This window comes from Anthonomus grandis, chromosome 7, assembly GCF_022605725.1.
Source record: "Anthonomus grandis grandis chromosome 7, icAntGran1.3, whole genome shotgun sequence".
Lineage (NCBI taxonomy): Eukaryota > Metazoa > Arthropoda > Insecta > Coleoptera > Curculionidae > Anthonomus > Anthonomus grandis.
Genome location: NC_065552.1, coordinates 21,714,965 through 21,737,801, shown reverse-complemented (window position 1 = coordinate 21,737,801; position 22,837 = coordinate 21,714,965). Strand labels below are relative to the sequence as shown.

The 22,837-nt window shown below is 34.1% G+C and overlaps 2 protein-coding genes across 5 annotated transcripts in view; one reads left to right on the top strand and one right to left on the bottom strand.

The window, feature by feature from the left end:
* Positions 1 to 4,506, bottom strand: part of LOC126738493 (titin-like) — a 77,927-nt gene extending 73,421 nt beyond the window's left edge. Inside the window, exon 1 of one of the 3 annotated variants that reach the window (XM_050443857.1) lies at positions 4,417 to 4,506. Coding sequence is in view for 1 of the 3 variants with exons in the window: in XM_050443859.1 (XP_050299816.1) it covers positions 3,557 to 3,851 (295 nt within the window). In the remaining 2 variants the exon portion in view is untranslated. Of the gene's footprint in view, positions 1 to 3,556; positions 4,187 to 4,416 lie in introns of those variants that run through there. The other 2 variants (XM_050443859.1, XM_050443858.1) reach the window with 2 other exon arrangements.
* Positions 4,507 to 16,745: 12,239 nt separating this feature from the next.
* Positions 16,746 to 22,837, top strand: part of LOC126738498 (ubiquitin carboxyl-terminal hydrolase MINDY-3 homolog) — a 50,022-nt gene continuing 43,930 nt past the window's right edge. Inside the window, exon 1 of one of the 2 annotated variants that reach the window (XM_050443868.1) lies at positions 16,746 to 16,953. In XM_050443868.1, the coding sequence (XP_050299825.1) occupies positions 16,848 to 16,953 (106 nt within the window). In that variant the 5' untranslated portion in view covers positions 16,746 to 16,847. The remainder of the gene's footprint in view (positions 16,954 to 22,837) is intronic. The other variant, XM_050443867.1, reaches the window with a different exon arrangement.

Below are 22,837 nucleotides of genomic sequence, written 5' to 3'. Positions count from 1 at the left end.
AAAAATATAGCAAACAAACAAACATATATTTTGTTTAAATCCCCTATTTATATAACATGTCAGAATTAGTTTACTAATAATTTACATGAACAGTGAGATATTTATGTTGACAGTTTAAGATCCATTATAAAAAGTATAAATTAGATAGGTGATTCAGAGTTTGATGATGATACAGAGTCTTTCTAGTATGTATATAGATAGTCTGTTTAAGTACATAGAATGTTAAGCATTTTTATTTGCCATTTTTATACATATTTTGTTATTTTCTTTTTTCTTTCCTGCTTTGCATGTGCTGAAGTACAAACTTCAACATATTTTTATTGTTTCTCTTTCTTTTTTTTATTATTTCCCAACTACAGGTAACAAACCTGTTGAAAATAAATGCCTTTTTTTATGAACTTTGAGAAAATGTGCAGGAAGAAAGGAAGAAGGTTTCTGTGGAAATTTGCCAGAACCTCATTGATTCTCTACCTAGAAGATATCAAGCAGTATTGAATGTCAACTGACATGCCACAAAATATTGAATTTTTTTATAAGTTTCCATACTTTTGTCTAATTAATTTTCTATTTTAATTTTTGTTTTTTTGAAAACTGGTATATTTTTGATTTTTTGAATAAAATATAATCCCTTATTACATATAGTTTTAGCATGAAAAATATATTGCTACAATATATAACTTGTGTACAACAAAAATATTAAAAATTTCAACAAATTTCCATACTTTTATCCACCACTGTATATGTATGTAAATGGGCAGAACAGTGATACCTTGACATATCATTGTGGTGTACCTCAAAGATCAGTATTGGGTCTACTTTCATACTTGCTTTATGTTGTTATCTTTAAGGTAGCTGGTTTAGACCATGCAGACAATACTGGTCTATTGTACTCTGATAATAATTCAGATATTTTGGTCAATATTCAGAGTAAATAATGACTTTATCCAAATCACTAACTAGCCAGAATTAAAAAGAACAAAAAATACCTGGGTCTGATGCTAGATGAAAATCTCAAGTGGAACACACATATTGATCATAAAAAAAACTTTTGTTGAAGCATCTTATCAACTTCACTTCTTAAGAAATACAGCTAAGTACAAAATATACAATGAAAACTAAATTGAGTTGAACTAGGGCGCTATGCAGAATATAAATTATGTTTAAAAAATTTGGTTACTTGGGTACCACTGCTATGTAGAGCATTGATTAGAAGTGTTTTCATTTATTATATGAAAAATAATAACAAGTTCATATATGAAAGAAATAAATTTTGACCTTAATACATTTTAATCATTCCTGGGATTATAAATCCAACCTAACATTATGGGAAAATAGGGTCTAGTCTAGTTAGACACTGAAAGATGTGAGGAAACCTTCCAATAACTACAGTGGCCCAGAAAAGTCATGGTACAATAGAGAATTACAATACAAATTTTATTTATAATTTTTTTATGAAATAAAAATCAATTTTTACTTTTATGTATTTATTTTTTCTAATGCCCTACATCATAACATAAACCTATTTCCATAATATATCTAACATACAATAAATAAAAAAATAAAATAAAATTTCTTACAAAAATTTAATCCACAAAAGTCAAGGTACATTTCAGACTATAGGCTAATAAAGTTCTGTCAATAACGCGTGGGAAAACCCTTCAGTTTAATAACCTCTTTTAAGCGATTTGGCATTGAATGAACTAGTTTTTTCGTCACATCGTTGGATATTTTTGGCCACTCTTCTAAAATTACCTGTTTTAAGTCTGATTTATTATGAATCACATGTTGCCGAATTTTTCTCCCCAAAACATCCCATAAATTTTCTATAGGATTAAGATCGGGACTTTGGGGAGGAGTTTCCAGCAGATGGGGAGTATTAAAAACCAACCACTGACGTACTGTATAAGCTTTGTGCTTAGGGTCGTTATCCTGTTGAAAGTAATAGTTCTCATGCAACCCTAATTTTTCAGCACTGGCACGTAAATTTTCTTTTAAAATATTTAAGTATACTTTTTGATCCATTGTTTCGTCGATAAAAACAATATTTCCTACACCTGAAGTTGCCATGCAACCCCAAACCATTACTCCACCTCCTCCATGTTTCACTGTTTTGATTGTATTTTTCGGATTAAGAGCTTCACCGGGTTTCCTCCACACCTTGACACGACCATCGGACCCAAAAATGTTAAATTTACTTTCATCTGACCAGATAACTTTATCCCAGAAATCAAGTTCAATAGACTTGTACTTTTCAGTGAATTCCAGTCTCTTTTTTCTATTAATATCGCTAACATGGGGCTTCTTACGTGCACTACAGGATTTGTAGGATGTCCTGTTCGCGTTTTATTTTCAATTCTGTTTTCATTTTGAAAACGATTTACTACTTTTTGTATAGTGGACCTGCTTCTTTTAATCACTTCTGCAATTTTGGTGTATGATTTTCCCTCTCTATGCAAATTAATAATAATTTTCCGCTCACTGACACTTAATTCTGTTCTTCCCATGATTATCACTGTATTTACCAGTCAAAGTTAAGAAGAAATATTCTAGTGAATACTGAAAACGAATGCCAGAATAGTATTAGAGGAATGTTCTTATTAGCAAATAACAAAATAACAATAAATTTAAGAGATACTTGCATATTTTGATTTACACAAATTAAGAGTACCTTGACTTTTGTGGATTAAATTTTTATAGAAAATTTTATTTTATTTTTTTGTTTATTGTGTGTTAGATATATTATGCAAATAGGTTTATGTTATGATGTTGGGCATTGGAAAAAATAAATACATAAAAGTAAAAATTGATTTTTATTTCATATAAAAATTATAAATAAAATTTATATATAAATTGTCTATTGTACCATCACTTTTGCGGTCCACTGTATGTCATTTTACAATAATTAGCACATTTTTGATAGTAATATATTATATCTAATACTGTATACGTATATATTCAAACATTTGTTTTCAATTCTCTTATAGTAGGGTCAGGTTGGATTGGGATTAGTTAGCTTGGGTTTTAACAGGATATTGGTGACAAAAGCTCTCTATATTTTTTCTAGTGAATTTTCTAGGTTTTCTTAAAAAAAAAAACAATCTTTAACTTGTAAATTTGCTCTTCTAGTATCGGAATATTGCTCCACATTTCAAGTATTTTCCCATAATTTTAAGTGAGATTTTGAGAAGAGTTGCTAAACTGGATCTTTACCATAATATTTTTCATAACTTCCTGATTTATTTATTTACTTTACAAATGTTGGTTAAATGTATGTATGTAGCAGAATTATTGCTTAATATATTAAGGGTTTTTCAGGGTTCCTTACTGAGAAGGAAAATAATCAATCTTATGACAGACTTTATAAAAAAGAGGTGAATATTTATGCAAAAAAAATCAAAATATAAAATAATAAACACACTGATGAACAGTAGTGGGGAATAGTGACATTTAAAATGTCAATGTAGGATTTTTTCCAGCAGTCATAAAACAAGCGCATCAAAACAAATCGGAAATCTGCCAATTAATAAATAACCTTAAAATAAGTCCCTTCACCTACCTATATCGTCAAATTCCTCCCGTTCCCCAACAGGTAAGTTACAAAAAGCACCGGGATTATGTTGACACTTCTTCCATTTATTCTTAATTTCATTTAGAGTTCGTTTTTCTTGGGACACTTTATTGACCTCTTCCAAAACGATATTCCATACCTGGTTACGGATTTCCTTGTGGAAAAAACTTTTCGACGTTTCCTTATATAAAATATCGTGGTTCTGCAGAACTGTCGTGATCAGAACATCGACCTCTTCCTGTGAAAAGTTACTTTTACGGGATTTTCTGGTTTCAGCGGCCATTTTTGTCAGCACCCTTTTATTGTCTTTTGGCCGGGGGGCTTTTTGACAGTTCTGCGCCGACTAGCCGTAATTGTTGCACCGTTTTTCCATTGCACGCACCACTAATTTATCAAACCATTGCACATAAACACCAAAGCGTCAAATAAATTCTATACAAACAATAAACAACCGCATTATCATACAATCGAAACCTACATTAGGTAGAAAGAAGATGGAAAGATAGCACACATCGTCACGGCGCAGCAGTACTAAAAAGTTATACACTATTATTATGCATCTGTTTTTATTATTGGATTTCAATTGTTTTTGTTAAAAATAAAAAACCTTCCGAGCTAATTATGATTAAAAATCATCACCGTTTAAATTTTGTGTGATCGATAAAGACATTATCAACGGCGAACCGGCAAAAGCCGTATAATCGGCGATGCCGCTGCAATGCAAATAACAAACATAACCTTAGTAAACCTATATGATTCTTAAGGGTAATAAAAAAGTAGTTCAAAAGCTAATAGATAAATAAGACTAATGAGCCAAAGAAATACCCTGGAAAATTACATGCAACCACCTTAATTAGAACACTGCAAAACTAATAAAGCCACTAAAAACCCTTAGGACAGTCTTGTTTTTGTCACAGAGCAACGATAATCGTCGCAAATGATGGGGTATGTCTGTCTCTCTCCTCAGTGATCCGGTTTTCCGCTCTCTGTCTGGTCAGGGCTTGGTTAGAAATCAGCGCTTATCAAACGTTCTATATAGGTTTCAAGACAACATGATTTTTTTTTCTTTATTTGGGCAACAACAAATATAAAATAAAATATACAGAGTGTCTAATTTTATTATATATTTTTCCTTATTTCATTAAGCTTTTTAGATTTTGGCGCAAAACTCGGTATAGGAAGGCTTTCTAGTATAAGAAACAAGGCGCTATTATTTTTTATAGCTAAACTTTTAGAGCGCGTCATTGCGTTAGAGCACTATTTCAGTAAATACCTTATACAGGGTGTGCCAACAAGGTGTACGGCTAAGATAGCGCCTTAACTATACGAGGTAGAGCAAAAAGTTCTACAGCAAAGTTGTAGGGTTGACAAAAACCTACGAACTAAAAATATTTTTATGTATACCGGGTGTGTCACAAAAAAGTTACTATAAAATATGTTTTTTTTTTAAATGGTACGCCCTGTATATTATGGTACTAAAATGTGAGGCAAAAAGAGTACTTTACTTTGATATAACGTTTTTAAAATTTCCGTGCGGCGTTGCAACGTAATTAATTTTTTTATGTTATTTTTTGCCTTTTAGAGGGTTGGTTTAAAAAATCATAATTTACTTAAAATTTATTTTGCGCCTATGAAACTTATACCACAGTTAGTCTAGGGTACCTCCTCTAGGATGACTATGATGATTTGTAATTTTTTAATACAGGGTGTTTTTAAAGAACTTTTAAACTTGCTGAAATTAAATACGCAATATCTCAAATTTTTCAAATGGAACACCCTGTATATTTTTATCTAATTAAGTTTGTCCCTCAAATACCTTCATTTTTAATTTAATATATCCTATAGCTAAACCAAGTACTTTTTGAGATATTTTAACTTTTCTGTAAAATACTATGCATAAAACGGGTATTCTTTAAGTTTTGATCAAGATTGCTTAGAAAAAATTATTGAAGAATTAGAATTATTACTTTTCCTACAATTAATATTATTATTATTACATACTTGAAAAATTAACCAACACAATTATTCACCTAAACTGCTAAAAAAAACACCAAAATTAAATTACATACTAGGTAGGTACTTACGTATTTTTGCATAAGTGTACATCGTTACACTAATTTCAAATTTTAAAGATCAATTACAATTATTATAAATTGTGTTCAATATGACCTCCTAAATTTTGTACGCAAGCGTTTACCCTTTTTGAGAATGAGTCATTAACCTTTGCCAACATAATTGGCGTGACTGTTTGAAAAATCTCCCAAATTTTATTTTTCATATTTTCACTTGTGGTAGGAGTTGTTTGATAGACTTTTTCCTTCACATATCCCCACAAGAAAAAATCTTGTTTGGTCAAATCTGGAGACCGGCCCACCTCTCCCTATCCACCGGCCATCAAAATGCTCATTTAAAAAATTTCTAACAGCATGGCTATAATGAGCTGGAGCGCCGTCATGCTGAAACCAAATCCCATCTCGAACATGGTCAAGCAACGTTTGTAGAAGGACATTAAAATCGTTTTGTAAAAAGTTTAAATACATTTCACATTTTCATTTTCAGATGTCCATTAAAAAAGTGCGGTCCAATAACGTAATGTCCTATTATTCCTGCCCAAACATTAAGCGACCATCTATGTTGATGATGAATTTCTCGGGTGAAGAATGGATTGCTGGTGTCGTAATAATGAAAATTATGTTTATTAACACTGCCATTATTATGGAATGTAGCTTCATCCGAAAAAAGCACAAAATTTAAAAATTCAGGCTGACGAATCTTATTTTGCGCCCACTGACAGAAAGGCATTCTTGCTTTATAATCCTGCGGAAGTAATTCCTGCAACAATTGAATATGGTAAGGATGGAATTTTTCGCTTCGAAGCATGCGAGATATTGATGTTGCACTAAAGGCTAATTCTTTAGCAAGTTGCCTAACGCTTTTATGAGGATCTTCAACGACACTTAAAGCTACTGTCATACTGTTATCCTCATTTGTAACTGGCTTCACCCGTTCATGTTTTTCATAAATTACACTTCCTGTTCTCTCAAATCTTTCTTTTAGTTTTTGAAACACTTGTGCTTGGGGATGTCTCCTTGCAGGATAAAGTTGCGCATAAATTCTAGGTGCCAAAAGGCTATTTCTTTCAGCAGCTCCAAGGGCATATATCATATCAACAAATTCCTCACGAGGAAAATTCATATTGATTACAAAATGAACAATAAAAATTAAAAATCGATTAACTAATTCACTGATAATTTCTAAAGTGGTTTTTGAAGAAAAAACATTGATCTTGTCTACTGCTGTCATAAAACTAATAATCTGACAATTATTATTTGACATTTAAACCAATGTTTTTAAGCAATCTTGATCAAAACTTAAAGAATACCCGTTTTATGCATAGTATTTTAAGCGAACCCTCTAAAAGGCAAAAAATAACATAAAAAAATTAATTACGTTGCAACGCCGCACGGAAATTTTAAAAACGTTATACCAAAGTAAAGTACTCTTTTTGCCTCACATTTTGGTACCATAATATACAGGGCGTACCATTTAAAAAAAAATCATATTTTATAGTAACTTTTTTGTGACACACCCAGTATACATAAAAATATTTTTAGTTCGTAGGTTTTTGTCAACCCTACAACTTTGCTGTAGAACTTTTTGCTCTACCTCGTATAGTTAAGGCACTATCTTAGCCGTACACCTTGTTGGCACACCCTGTAACTTTTTTACTTTTTTGTGCTAAGCTGTATACAACAATTGATCGAAAAATTAAGAAAAAACAAAAAAAAACATGCTTTATTGTTATTAACAAAGAAAAATTGTTCTAAACAAAGCTACCTTAAATTAATACCACTAAACTTAAACACTACACCCCATACACACTCGAGTTCCAAAACAAACATCAGAAAACAATACATAAGAACAGCAGAAAAAAAATACATAAAAAGTAAATTAAATTCCATAATTATCCCCTCAAGTATAAGACAGCAAAGAATTTAAACCATACAAACAAATAAAATTCAAATACTGTAAACTTACACTTAGGGAAAATTAGAATGTGTCGACGTAGTATTCATCCAGTGAATAGTAACATTTTTCGGTCAAGAGTATTTTCAATTTACGTTTAAAAGTGTCAATACATGATGCCTCCCTGATTCCACCTGGTAAACGATTGAACATTTTTTCCCTCGTAGAAAATAGATTTTTTAGTTAATGTGGAGGAGGGGATTGGAAGATTTAGATCGTTCACTTGACGCATTAAGTATCTCGGATTTGGGGTTATAAATTTAAAGCGATTTGCAAAAAGTAAGCAGGCCACTTCCTGAATGTAGAGGGAGAAGACAGTGTGTATGCCCAGCCTAACAAATAATGGGCGACAGGAATCTCTTGGTTTAGCCTCACAGATGTAACGTACAGCACGCTTCTGTAAAACAAGCAGCATTTGTAGAAGGTAGGCAGCTGCATTACCCCAGAAGCAAATGGCATACCTAAGGTGGGATTCAATTAATGAAAAATATACAGATCTTCCAAATTCCATGCCAAACTCCAGGGTAGCCGCTCTGACTGCAAAACAACCTGCAGACACCTTTTTGCAAGTATCGAGGATATGCTCTTCAAATCTGAGTTCTCTGTCAATGAATATACCTAAAAATTTTGTATTATCAAACTGCTGAACTACTGAATTAGAAAAAGGCACGTGGTCTAAAGCACACTTAAAACACAATAATTTGGTTTTTTGAGGATTTAGTGACAGCAAGTTTGATTCAAACCAGAGATTTACTGCCTGAAGATCAGTTGCTAATGTAGTTCGCGGAGTATCTGTGTCTGGGCTGTGCCAAAGAAGTGTGGTATCATCGGCAAATAGAGTAAATTTCCCCCGTACATTAAGATTAGTAAGATCATTTATGTATAGGAGGAAAAGTATAGGCCCCAAAACTAAACCCTGAGGAACTCCCAAGGTGATAGGATGGTAATCCTATCTAAGATCCTACAAGCACTCGTTGTTGCCGATCTTGCAGATAGGAAGCAAACCAAGAAGATGAAACTCCCCGAAATCCATAATGATAAAGCTTCCGCAGCAGAATCCTGTGGCAGACACAATCGAAAGCCTTCGACAAATCACAAAAAGCTGCCGCCGAAACTCCACCAGCATTTATCTGGGAGTAAAGCTCATGAAAAAAATTAAGCATGGCATCATTGGTACTGGTATTTTCACGGAAGCCAAGTTGAAGTCTGGTGAGGATGTTTTTGGACTTTAAAAAGGACATTATTCGATTTTTAACCAGTTTTTCGATTACCTTTGATAGCGTAGACAAGAGAGAGATGGGACGAAAGTTGGAAGGATTATCAAGAGCTTCACCCTTGTGAATTGGGATAACTTTAGCTGATTTTAGGCAAGATGGAAATATCCCCTTGCTCCAAGAAAGGTTAACGCGTTTAAAGTTAACAGTTTTAGAGATATTTATATTTAAAATTTACAATATTAAACAATTTAGTTAGGTTGTAGGAAATTTATATTTTTATATTAGTTCAAACGGAAAAGATCAATTTTTATTTATGGTTATATGGTGGTTCGATTTTTTGTTCCTTTCTATTGATAGTGTAGGTCAAGTTATATTGATTTTGGTTGTAAGTTAGTTACAGGTTTTGGTTAATTTACATATTAATTTCTTTTGTGTAATTTACTTTAGGCACACACAGGTGTTTACGCACCTAAGTGCATGTCAAATTGCGAAAAACTTTTAATAACTAATAAGAAATTGTAAATTAATTCTGAAGTTATTGTTATTAATCAACAACAATTTATTAATAAATTAATAATTTATTAATTTATTAATAAATTGTTGTTGATTAATAAATTTGAATTTGAATAATGTGTAGCATGATGATAACACATTTTTATACCATAATATTTAATCACCTTGCTTTGGATAGTATATCTGACTAGTGTGTTGTTGGGTGGGTTGTGGTTTCTAATGGTTTCTAATGTTTACCAAAATGTAGAATAATAATAATAATAATAAATTTAAAGGAAGTAAGGGATAATTTGCAAGACAATGCCAATCAAGAGAGAACAGAAGCGAAAGAAAACTTAGATCTACCAGAGCAGGCACCATTACCATAAGTAATAATAAATCAAGAAATCCCAAATAAAGACCAAAACAATGAACATAATGATGAAGTGCATGCTAAAGTTAGAACATAGTTAAGAATGGCAATGGCAAAATATAAAGGCACAATAAACAAGACCAGCTCTTCCTAGAGTTAATTCCTCCCGCAAATTGGCTATTCTTCTAAATGCTGTCAACATAATTATACCTGAATATATTCTTGCAGTTACGACGCTTGAACAGCTTCATCTAATAATTTACTGTAATAAAAAAAACTGTAATAATAAAAAAAACAAGATATTTAATAAGAAAATTTTTTGAACGCTCAAAGAAGCAATTTTATCGAAAGCTCAACGACTGCTCCAACAAACACTACCATTAGCATTTACCCCAATAAAGAAACCATCAAGGCGTTCTGGGACATTAAATTAACAACGCCTAGTGAATGCAACCTCGACACTGAATAGCTGGATGAAGATTGAGAAGTGTCAAACGTATACTCAAATGCCATTTTTACAATTTTCATTTGACGAAGTGGCTAACGTCATATAAAAGTTACATAAGTGGAAAGCTCTAGGCCCAAATCATGTCCAAAATTACTGGAAAACACTCAAGATCCAGCTAAATATCGGCCAATACTATGCTTACCCACACTCTATAAACTAATTATATATTACATTACAGAATATATTTACAGACATTGTGACAAGAATAGCATCACAGCGGCTCAATAAACAGGATGTACCAGAGGTGCCATGGGGTGTAAAGAATAGCTAATAATAAGAGAAACCTTTTCGCAGCATTTATTGGACACCGAAAAGCTTTTGTTGCAGTTCCACAGAAATAGCTAATCAATGTACTTAAATTGAACAAAATAGATAACCACACAATGTCAAACTCTTGCACCAACGGAATATAAAGAACGGCATGATCTAGTTGCCAAGATACTGCATCAAGAGTTCCCAGAAAAACTAAACCTCTTATCAGCAGCCAAGGAACCATATTATATCTATAAGCCGGAATCAGTTCTTAAAAATGAGCCACACAAATTGTATTGGGATCGTACTGTACTTACAGAACAACGAATAAGTAACATAAGACCTCACCTAATATAAATTTCTAGAAAGACAACCTTTACTGATGTAGCTATTTCTAATAATACCAACCTCAGAGCGAAACATAACGAAGAGGTTGTTAAGTACAGCGATCTAGAACACCAGATACAAAAACAATGGGAAATTAGAGAAGTGCGGACAATCCCAAGTATTGTGTCAACAACAGGAGTAATACCAAAAAGCCTGATCGAAAACATAAAACCGCTCAGCCTTAAGGAAAGCATCTATAAGCCAATGCAGAAGTCGACGCTCTTTGAAAGGACTCAGAGCTTCATCCTTCTGATATCTGTGATAAGTAAATGATTCCCCCTTCTCCACGAGGAAGCGCGATTGCCTTTTTGCCTATCACTATAAAATCTATAATAGTGATAATAAACTTTTAAAAACATATATCTCGAAAACTATTAACTTTAGATACTTTTTACAAGTGGACCTTATTTGTTGCCGAGATACGAGAAAATAAAATTTCAGTTGTTGTATACAGTGTAGCAGAAAAAAGTTATGATAAGTTATTTACCGAAATAGTTCTGTAAGTGGTGCAGTCTAGAAGTTTGGCCATAAAATGTGACAAAGCCTTGTTCCTCATACTAAAATATCTGCGTATACCGAGTTTAACGCCAAAATCTGAAATGCTTCTTAAGCAACAAGGAAAAATAGAAAATTGAATTGTAATTTTGACACCCTGTATCTCGCAAACTATCAACTTTTGGACTAAGGATTGTTTGAAATTCACATATTTTGGTCTTTAGCATCTCCAGCTTCGAGATTTCCCAAACTTTCGCAGTTGCCCTGTATATTTATATACAGGTTTGTGATTTAATAAATGATAAATTTTATAAAAGGGGGGTATTTTTTTTAAACCCCGGACACGTCGATTTTACTTTTGGATCGGACATATTTTGACATTAAATATAAATACAGAGGTTGTCACAAAAAAGAGTGCGTTATATATTGTTGGTAAACAAGTTATTGGCTTCTATGGTAATCCCTTGGTCAATATTATTACTCTTCGTTCAATATTAATTATTATTATCTTTATTATTATTATTATAAATTATAGCCAATTAATGTAAAATTTCTTTTAATGCCTAATTATTTTAAAAACATATGAATGCATGTCAAAATTATGCTTAGTTATGCCATAAATCACAAAACAGTTTACCACTAACCAAAACTCTTTATATTATTCTCAAAACATATTTCGCTATGTTGACTTTTATTTCAGTTTAAGCGAAAAGGACCACTTCTTATCTTTAACAAAGGTGTACAACATAGCTGAACGTGTAGGCATTATTTTCATTTATGATTCATGGTCTGTATTTCATTCAGGATAAATGTTTCTTAAGAACAGCTTAACGTTTCAATGAAAGGCATCCAAGTCAAAATGCTAGCCGGGAGTATGTTTCCCAACTAGTAGCGAAGTTTGAAGAAACTGATTCTGTCACGAATAAAGAGATAAATCAACCGAGACGAAACAACGTAAATTGAAAGTCTGGATCAGTTTGCAATTAAGTCAACTTTATCAACTCGTCAAGCAGCTGTAGCAGCTGGATTATCTCGTGAACCAATAAGAATGGTACCTAAATTTAATAAGTTTTATCCCTTTAAACTGCCAAGAATGCAAGAAGTTAATGACGACGACGCGCATAGAAGAATCCAGCGTTGTGAAATAATGACAAAAGGAATTACGGCAGAACCTCAACTAGTTAAAAATATTTCTTCAGTGATGTATGAATGTACCTTTTATTAATTAGAAAATTAATATTTGAAGTGGTATATTGGGAGATGGTATTATCGGCCCAATATTTATATGTACTAGAAAATTCAAATGATGACATTTATGCTGAAACCCTACAGAGGTCTATCGAACTACCAATAGTGCGGAAATTAGAAAATCAGAGGGACATACACGGAAATTTATCTTTATAAGAAAGCTTACTACAATTCTAACAGGATGAAGCCCCTCAATATGTAGTTCCCGTTAGGCAATGGTTAAATTTTCAATATCCTAACTAGTGGATTGGAAAAAGAGGTCATACTAAATGGCCACCTAGATGCCCGGACTTAACACCTCTTGACTTCTTTTTGTGGGATTACCTAAAATCTGTGGTTTTTAAAAGGCAACCTAAGTCACTAGAGGAACTCAAGCATAGAATAGTTCAGAAATGCCGTACTATTTCCAGAGAAACATTCGTAAATCTACATAGAGAATTTGAAAGTAGACTTTATTAAAAGCTTTAAAATAACAGATATCATTTTGAACATTTAATTCAATTGTTTTCCTTGATAAACACATATCTCTCTTTCTAATTAATATTTTTAGAAGTGTATCTCAGCCTTAAATTTCAGTTTTATATTCAGTTTTTTGTTTTTAATATATGACAATTTCAAGTTTTTAAATTGTCACCCTGTATACATGTTCTGTATTGTGTAAAATCCCTGGTTTTCATTATTTCTTTATACTTTTTTACATGTTGGGAGCCACAGGTTTTTCTATTTGCGAGGACTTGTGGGAAGTGCGAAGCCGAAAATGGAGGAATTAAAAATCGATAATGCAAATTGGCGGTCGGTGGTCGGACGGCGTAAAATAAAACGGAGACCAGGGCCAGGGAGAGGGAAGGCGAGAATTAATTTCCCTATTTCCTGGATTATTAAATTTTGAGCAGACGGTTCTCGGACGATCCGATGTGGGTAAATAATTAAATCATTTCATTATCATTCAATGATTTTAACTAAAGAAAAGAATAATTATCGATGATTAAGAAGAAAATAAATAACAAGGCGCAATAAATATATTTCTTATTTTAAGTCGAGAAAAAATTTCAGTCCCCATAGAGCTCCCTGACTTCTATTTCTTCAAAAACTCTCTCAATTTTTCAAATGCTTAATTCCTAATTCTGGAGGGTAGAAAAGAGTAAAAGGAAAATTTTATGATATTCGAATGATCTACCCAAATTGTTTATTAAAGGACATTTCAACTCGATAATCATTTCCAGTTAGATAATAAGCTTGGTAATCTTTCAATTTTAAAACACCATAAAAATGATTAAAACCAATTGTTCACTCCTTATTTAGGAGCAGTCAAATTGATAATCCTAAGAGAGAAATCTTTCTATCAAGGCATGAGCGATTTTTTTCTAAGGATAGTTTTTTATCTTCAAGTAGCCACGCCTATTTTCATTTGTACTCGTTGATGTTCGAGAATTTATAGATTGGCTATACAACAAGCAAAATTAACTTTGTCTCTTCAGTTAAAAACTGAGTTTAATAGTTTCTTTTCAAGTATTGCCCATGATACTTTTAAAGTTATTCCCTTGCCGAGGGGTGACCCGGTTCTGGCTTTGGCTGGTTTGGATATGCCAGAGGATGGTTTTCTTTCGCTCCTGCGTCATTCATAGAAGACATTGTTAAAAAACTGAAAATAATACTAGCCACGAAAATTATGGTTTAAATGTAAAATTGGTTGCGGTCAAGTGTTCATCAGTCTCATTGTTTTCCTTACTAAATTAATCAATCAATGGCGGAGGGAGATCACGTTTCCGGATATCCTTGGATTGGTCAAGATAATAACGATATTGAAGAGAAGTGAGTTTAACAGCCTCGAGAATAAAAACCCTTATTCTGTTAATAATTATTACACATACAATGTTCCTTCGCTCTGATTTCTGGGGGCGCTTCGTTTCACCTATGTATGAGTCACCGCACTCACATGGGATCCGGTAGACGCAATTTTTGGTATCCAACATGCCATCTGGTTTGGTCTTTGATACCACGCTTCTGATAGTGGTGCTAGATCTAAAGGCAGTTCTAATATTGTACTTGCTGGCAATGCGTCGGATTTGTTCCGATGTACCGATGTAGAAACGACGAGGATTTCAAGACTGAAGTGGATACCATCTACAGAGACCTACAACAGAATGGATATCCAAAGGAGCTAATAAGTAGGACCATCCAAAGGACGCGTCCAAATCAAATCAGAGACGAGGCCACCACGACAACCAGACTTCTACCCATACCTTACATTAGGGGTACATCGGAACAAATCCTACGCATTGCCAGCAAGTACAATATTAGAACTGCCTTTAGATCTAGCACCACTATCAGAAGCGTGGTATCAAAGACCAAACCAGATGGCATGTTGGATACCAAAAATTGCGTCTACCGGATCCCATGTGAGTGCGGTGACTCATACATAGGTGAAACGAAGCGCCCCCAGAAATCAGAGCGAAGGAACATCGCAGCTGGACCCAAAGAGGAGAGGTTTCCAAATCCGGAATAGCAGAGCACGCGTGGCATAATGGACACAATATCCACTGGTCAGAAGCCAAGATTCTGCATAAGGAACAGCACTGGCGGAAGAGGAAGTTCATAAAGGCAGCTTTCATTTCACAGAATCAGGGGATCTTCAGCCAGCCAAGCGTCGATATACCCAACATCTGGAAGCCTCTACTCTCAGGACAGTGTAGGATCTAAAGAGAGGCGTGTCCTCCCCCCCCAACTCCTCTCACGGATGACTTTCCTTTCCACATCGCTGCACACATCTAGTATATAAGCCTATAGAATAATAGTTTGCTGTAAGTTTACACTTGATAACGGTTGGAGATACTTACCAACCGAAACGTCGTGTTACATTAAATAAATAAGACAATGCAAGTCCGACAAGATGTTTTCACTGTACCATTGTCTACCACTTTCAAAAACTGTTTCAATATATGTGAGCATTTTGTAAAGAAAGCATAATTTTATTGAACTACTAATATTATTTAGGGTTTTACTTGTGATTTTAATGAAAAGTTGAATTCAATTGATAGATATAATAGTAGTTGAACGGATAGTATATGCTGTAGATCTCCTTTGTTTCTAGTCTCCTATTTATTTATTTTGTAGAAATAACTTGGTGTAACAGAAGGTCCGTTCTTTATTGTTATTTGAATGGCCAAAATTTTCAAGTTTGCAACAGATTGGGGTTCGATTTATTTTTACAGGCTATTTATAAGCTACTGCATAAAGAATATTGTATTCAAATAGTGAATATCAAAAACTTTTCAGACAAATTTCTTTCTGAGACTGTTAAAGTTTATTCATTCTTAGAGAAACCTCGTCTACAAACAGAACTGCAAGAACTTCACACCATTTCTGGAAGTTATTTCTATTTTAGCATTAGGCCCACAGGAAGAAATTGAGACATTAAGGAACTATTAACCTACTGCAAGTTTTGGTAATCACACCCATCTAACCATATGAACCGGAAAAACACTTCTCCATGTTAAACAGGATCAAAAACCTTCTACTTTACTCTAGAAGAGAGGAAAAATTGTACGTTGGAAACGTTGACCTGAAAAACTGTTTTCCAATAACATTTTTGTCAAATAACGTTTCTAATAACACTGCAGTTATTGATTGTTTCGCTAGTAAAGCAGAATGAAGATAAGATTTTAAATATCTTTCAACAGTGTGATATCTTAATTTATTTGTATTTTACATTAAATATTAATAGCGCAATAATAACTGCTCAAAACTAAAGTTTTACTAAAATTAGTTTTGAGCAGTATTTTTTTATGTTTTCAAAACATAAAAATATCACGTGATCATTTTTATTATCTTTATACTAATTTTTTTTCCATGCTCCGTAAACTGGATGTGGTGAGGAAGAGGGCGTTTTTCAGTGACGAAACATTTCGAAGTAAGTACGTGTCAATAAGTAAACGATTTCCTTTATAATAACAATAAACAACAAGTCAATAGAGTCAGCAAGTTATTTCATTAATTTAAATCAAATTAATAGGTGTATAATCTATAATTAAAATTTCGTGGGCCTGTGAATGGGACTTAAGAGTTTAATTTTCACTTCAAATCACACCTGTCAATATTAGTCAATGCGCCCTTAGCCATTTGACATATGCATATGACAGATGGCACTAATGACACATATTTAATTTGTTATATTTTCTAACCTTAATTCTACTTTACTATCCAAAACATTCGAGAGGATAATTTTAAATAAACCAAAAGAAATCGTAAAAAATCGTCTCGTTTGGAGGGTTTTTGCCTAAAATGGCGGAAACACTCCCTTCTGTCGTTGAACAGGAGCTCTTGGGGCTAAGGACACTATTATGGGGTGCAGAAATTAAGCAGGACATTTTCAAGCGTTGGTCCCAAGGTAAGCTCTTTCTTTAACTGCCTGAAAACATCCTAATTCCCGCTAATAAGCTTCGCACTTAAACGAACAATGGAGTCCATAGGAGGCTAATGAGTACTTATTATAGATTAGTAATAGGTTAGGTGTCCAATCATTTTTGAGTTGGTAATCAAACTTTATAGAATCTATTTTCTATTCCCAAATAGTACTTTGTGGCAGCTAAGCAAAGTCCCCAATTTGAAGTGTTGCACCCCAGTTTATTAGACAACATCTGGCTTTTAGATTTGGTTGAAACTCACACTAAAAATGTTTAATGTAGGTTTTTCAATTGAATTAAATGTTAATTTAAATCTCTTTTGACCTTAAACATCTAATCAACAAGAAAGATTCAATAGTTTATTTATGGCAATAAAATTGTAAAAGATGGTTTCATTGACAGGTACACATCCTCCAAAATCCAGAAAATAGCATCTTTTATATTGTTAGATAACTGAAATCCATATTAACTAGGAGATATATAGATATAAGACATTATTTTAGGTTAAAAAATACCAGATTCTTCTTTCAAAGAAGAATCTCAGAGAGAGTATACATAATACTTATAAGTTCAAACTGTAGAAAGTCTTAAGTAGCACTCTCCATTTAATCTTTCTTTGAAAAAAAAGGGTCCAAGGATTTGATTTTTCACAATACCTACCTACACATTAATTTTTTGAGAGCACTGTATGTGGTATTCTTGAGTCCAATGAGGATTTTAGGTTATAATAATAATAATAACATCCTTTATTTGCCAACAAAATTGTGTTCAGGATGGCAAAGCAATGTCATACAAATGAAGATCTAGCTCCCATAGTATACACTGATTTTTCTAGAATTCATAGAGGCAATAGCCATATATTCACAAAATTTAAAATAAATATTCTAAACACCTAATATAAGTTACAATTATTATGTAAAGGTAAAATTATAAAAACATTTAATCTTTAACTAGTGGTAAACATCTTTCTTGAATTGGATTGTAGATTCAAAGCTCCTAATATCAGCAGGTAGCATTCTATAAGCCCTGATGGCCATATAATGAGAACCCCTTTCATAGTAGGCTGAATTATGCAATGGAATGCGCAGATCGTTTCTATGTTGTGTAATCATAGTCACATCCTCAGTGTACATTTCCCTGTTCTCAACAAACAAATCATTGTGTTTTTTCATGAATAACACCAAGAAAGAAAAGCATAAGGAGGGAAGGGTGAGTCATTTAGTCTGCTGAAGTAAGGTCTACAGGAAGTTCTGTAGGTCAGGCCCAATAAACAATGAATGAATGATGTGATTTTGCATTCTAAATATATCTACAGCTGCTCTCCGCTGATCCCCAGAAACAGAGACCATATTGTGAGATCAACTGCTTCTGTCTAAAATAAAATAGGCAAAAACATAACTAAAGGATGTAGTGTGTCAGACACTACATCCTTTAATCTTCTAATCAATCCGCTAATATAATTTGGGGGTGGGAAAATGTTGGTGAGTCAGAATGTTTCATGCATCTATCTGCTCTCTATGATCTAGGTATGAACTGAGTAATTTAGATGCTGCACCCCTGATGCCAGACTGTCCCAGGATGACCAGCAGCAAAGAATGGTCAACTGTTGTATCAAATGCCTTAGACAAATCGAAATACAGTCCAGCTACAGTAACCTTTCTCTCAAGATTCTGCATGATATATTTTATTGCACTATAAATAGTCATTTTCATCGATCTGTTGGGAATGATTCTGTATTGGTGTTTATTTATTATTTGATGGTGAGTTAAATAATTCATAATTATTTAATAGGTAATCCTTCCAAATACTTTCGATGTGGATGGTAATATGGATACCGGCTAATAGTTGGCAATATTCTTTTTTTCTCCTTTCTTAAAAAAGAAGACTGGTTTTGCCTGTCTTTCACTGGAAGACTACTTTTGCCTGCTTAAGAGCAGAAGGGAAAATTTTTCTAAGGCAGTGTAGTTTTTTATTGGCAAGACCTCTATTTATTATTTTTAACTTGTCTTTAACTTCCGGTATTTTTCCAGACTACTGGAAGACCAGTTTTATCACACCTATCCCTAAAACTGGAGACAGCTCGCAGGTTCAGAATTATAGACCAATCAGTATTCTTAGTACAATTCCTAAATTGTTTGAGAAGTTTGTTTGTGTTGTCCTTACATCTTTTCTTCAGGGCCAATTATTAGATGAACAATTTGGTTTTACTGCAGGACGTTCTTGGGAACTGAATATTCTATCCTTTACTGATTTTTTGTCTGAGTCCTTGGAGAGGGGGTATCAAGCGCACTCTTTGTATACCGACTTCTCCAAGGCTTTCGACAGGGTTAATCACAGGCTTTTGATCTTTAAGCTGAAAAGATCAGGGATTGGGGATCCACTGCTGAAATGGCTTGAGTCCTACCTGGTGGGTCGAACGCAGCTCGTTAGAGTTCTGGGCTTTGAGTCTCGGGAGATTTTGGTGCTGTCTGGTGTCCCACAAGGATCCCACTTAGGGCCTTTGTTATTTAACCTCTACATTAATGATATATCAACATGCTTTCAGTACAGCTTCTTTTTTCTTTTTGCAGATGATTTAAAATTCTTCCTTAGAGTCTCATCTCTGGAGGACTGTTTCAGACTCCAATCAGATTTGGATGGGCTTGTTGATTGGTGTACAACAAATGGTATGGATCTAAATGCTGGAAAGTGTTACTCAATGTCCTTTAAAAGAAATAGAGACCCCGTAAACCACTACTATTTTGTTGGTAACATCATATTGAAATCTGTCTCTCATATTAAGGATTTAGGTGTGACACTGGATAGCCCTTTAAGTTATTATTCCGCACATTTTGGGGGCAGTTACCAAGTCTCTGCAGATGCTTGGATTTATCAAGAGGTGCTCAGGGGACTTTTATAATATTTAATCTATTTGTTTGCTCTATTGTGCACTTGTGCCGGTGCATCCTCATCTAGAATTCAGTTCCTGTGTTTGGTCTCCATACTATAATAATCATATTCATAAGATTGAAAGTGTACAACATAAATTCTTAAGATATATTGCCTTTAAGCAAAATGGAGTACCTATAAATTATCAGGATGAGTTGGACTATCAGCAAATGGAAGCCTCATTGAATTTGAGAAGTCTTGAAACTCGTCGTAGACATAAAGATTTGAAAGTATTTTACAACATCCTTCACCCTCAAAGCTTTTGTCCTGCACTTCTTAATAAAATAGGTCTTTATGTTCCACCTAGGTCAACAAGGCAAGTTACTTCTTTTTACAGCCAAACACACCGCACAAGTTATGGTCACAATTCTTTTCTGGCAAGGACTGTTAGGCTGGCTAATCAGTATTCTGATGTAATTGATTGCTTTGAGGGGCGCACAGGGTTCATTAAGAAATTAAATCTTATTAATTGATAATGCTGTCTTAAACTAGAACTATAAGGTGTTGTGAATTGTGATGGTAATTGTTCCTTTGTGTTAACTATAAGTAATGTCTTTTTTTTTTTTTTTTTCTCTGAACTGATTGTTCCAAGTTATAGGTAATCTTTATATTCTAAGCTTTAATTGTATGTTGGGTTAGGTTAGTTTAATCATCCAATTATTATTCTTATATTTTTTTGTAATATTGGGCCAAAGCCCGTTGATATATTAAATAAATAAATAAAATTTGGGTAGCAAGACTCTCATTGATGACATTGGAAGCGGGTCCAATAAACTTTAAAACGAATACCGGAATTTCATCCAAGCCAGAGGAAAATTTATTTGGAAGGTTCATCAATATCTTAAAGATATACTAACAATTAACAGGGTGGAAGAATGTGGTTGGATAATCATTATGCAAGTCCTGTATATGAAGTTAAAGGTCTGTTGATGGCCAAGAGTAAAATGTTGAGCGAATAATTTGGAGATTAAAGAGAGTTCTCAATGGTTTGACCATCTTTCCCTAAAATAATATTGTTGTTAGTTTTATTTTTACCTGACTCAGATTTTATGATTGACCATGCCAATTTTATCTTTTTTTTTTTGAATTTTGGATTTTGTTATGATTAATACACTTTTTATAAGAAGAGATGCAACATCAATATTGTTTCCTTTTACATTTTTATGTAACATAGTGCTCCCTAGAATTTGTATACTTGTACCAAATATAGAGATCTTTTATGTAGTTAGAATCGTCGTCGCTTCACAACCATACCACATTCTGTAACCTCTATCTGTCTCCTAAAAACAAAAATTTGAGGATAATGACCAGACAGATTAGAAATAAGGACTTCAGAAGATATGACAAGACTTGGATTCATATTTGTAAGGATGTTGTCCAACTGAGAGGCACAATAAGCAGTGATTCTAGTGTTGGAATTTATGTAAGTTTAAAAGTAAAGCTTTGCATTAGTCCAAGCAAGGCCTTCACGCCATGGTCATCAGGATTACTAAAGTTAAAATTAAAGTATCCTGAAATAATAAAAGGAATTTTGTTATTATACATCTCATCAAGGAGGTTAGCAAGATTGTGGAGAGAAAATTGGCTGTTACCACTAGGTGATCTGTAAACATAAACAACCATTATGGAACTATGGCTATTAATAACAATTTTAGAAATGCAAAATTCAAAGTCTTTTTCTATGCCAGTCTGTAGACTGTTTACCTCCTCTAATTTAACATGATCGCTGACATCATCTTTATAAACTTGACAATTCTTGATTTCTAATAAAACATTCAGCGTAGCATCTTTATTTATTTATTTACTTTCCAAATGTTCCAATCAATAATATCTAACAATTATATAAGAACCGTCAGTACATCATTTAGCTTTAAAAAAAAACCTTAAACTAATAATCCTTACAAATCTAACTTCATGAACTCCCCTATAGAAAAAATTGTCTTCAACGCCAAATAGGACTTTAATTTTTCGTTAAATCTAGGTTTGTTAATACTAGGTTTTTCTTTGGATAAATTTCTTACATGGCTTGAATAAATTGACGAAACAGTGGGCTGCCAAGGCAGCTGTGCATATAGGTCTCCTGATGGACCCGTCATGCCCCACCGGGGGTTACCAGAGCCCAACGGCCTTAGAGAAACCGATAAGGCTCTCTGGTCTGAAGGACTTAATGTCGCTCGGTACACCGAAAGTGTTACCCAAGTATTTGAACCTGGCGCGCGTGAGTGCTGGGCACTCCCCGACTACATGGTCAACGGTTTCATCACACGGCCTACCTATGTGCGCTTTGGCCTGTCTCATACCAGGGGACTCAGTCCATCTTCAGTGGGTCCACTTGTCCAGCAGACCCTTCATTGACGCGACCGCAACGCATTTGGCGATACCAACTATGGGTTCCGGCCCCATCGGCACATTCGCGGATCCCAGTCTGGCAAGAGAGTCCACTTCCTCATTACCTGCATGGCCTGCATGGCCAGGTATCCAAACGAGCTGGACCCTGCATCCAACCTGTACCAGTTTTTTCAGGACTTTTATGCACTCTAGTACAAGCTTGGAGCTTACCTTTGCGGCCGTGATAGCCTTAATGGCAGCTCTGCTGTCCGAGCATATTGATACGACTGTATTGCGGTGTCCGCAGCTTAGGATTTTCTGTCCGCATTTTAATACAGCGAATACTTCGGCCTGGAAGACAGTGGCGTGCTCCCCCAGCGAGTATGCCCTACTGGTATGTGGGATCCCACCAATAATCCCTGATTCAGCTCTGTTATTCATTCTGGAGCCATCTGTGTACCAGATAGTCCCCCTATTTAGCAATGCAGGTCTGTTGGAATGCTGCCTCTCCTCTCTGCCTTCAATGTGCGTCACGAATCCCTCGCAGTCCACAGTCACTGGAGCCATGCAGTCACTGCCCATCAGAAGGAGAGGACATTCCTGTATGGCCCG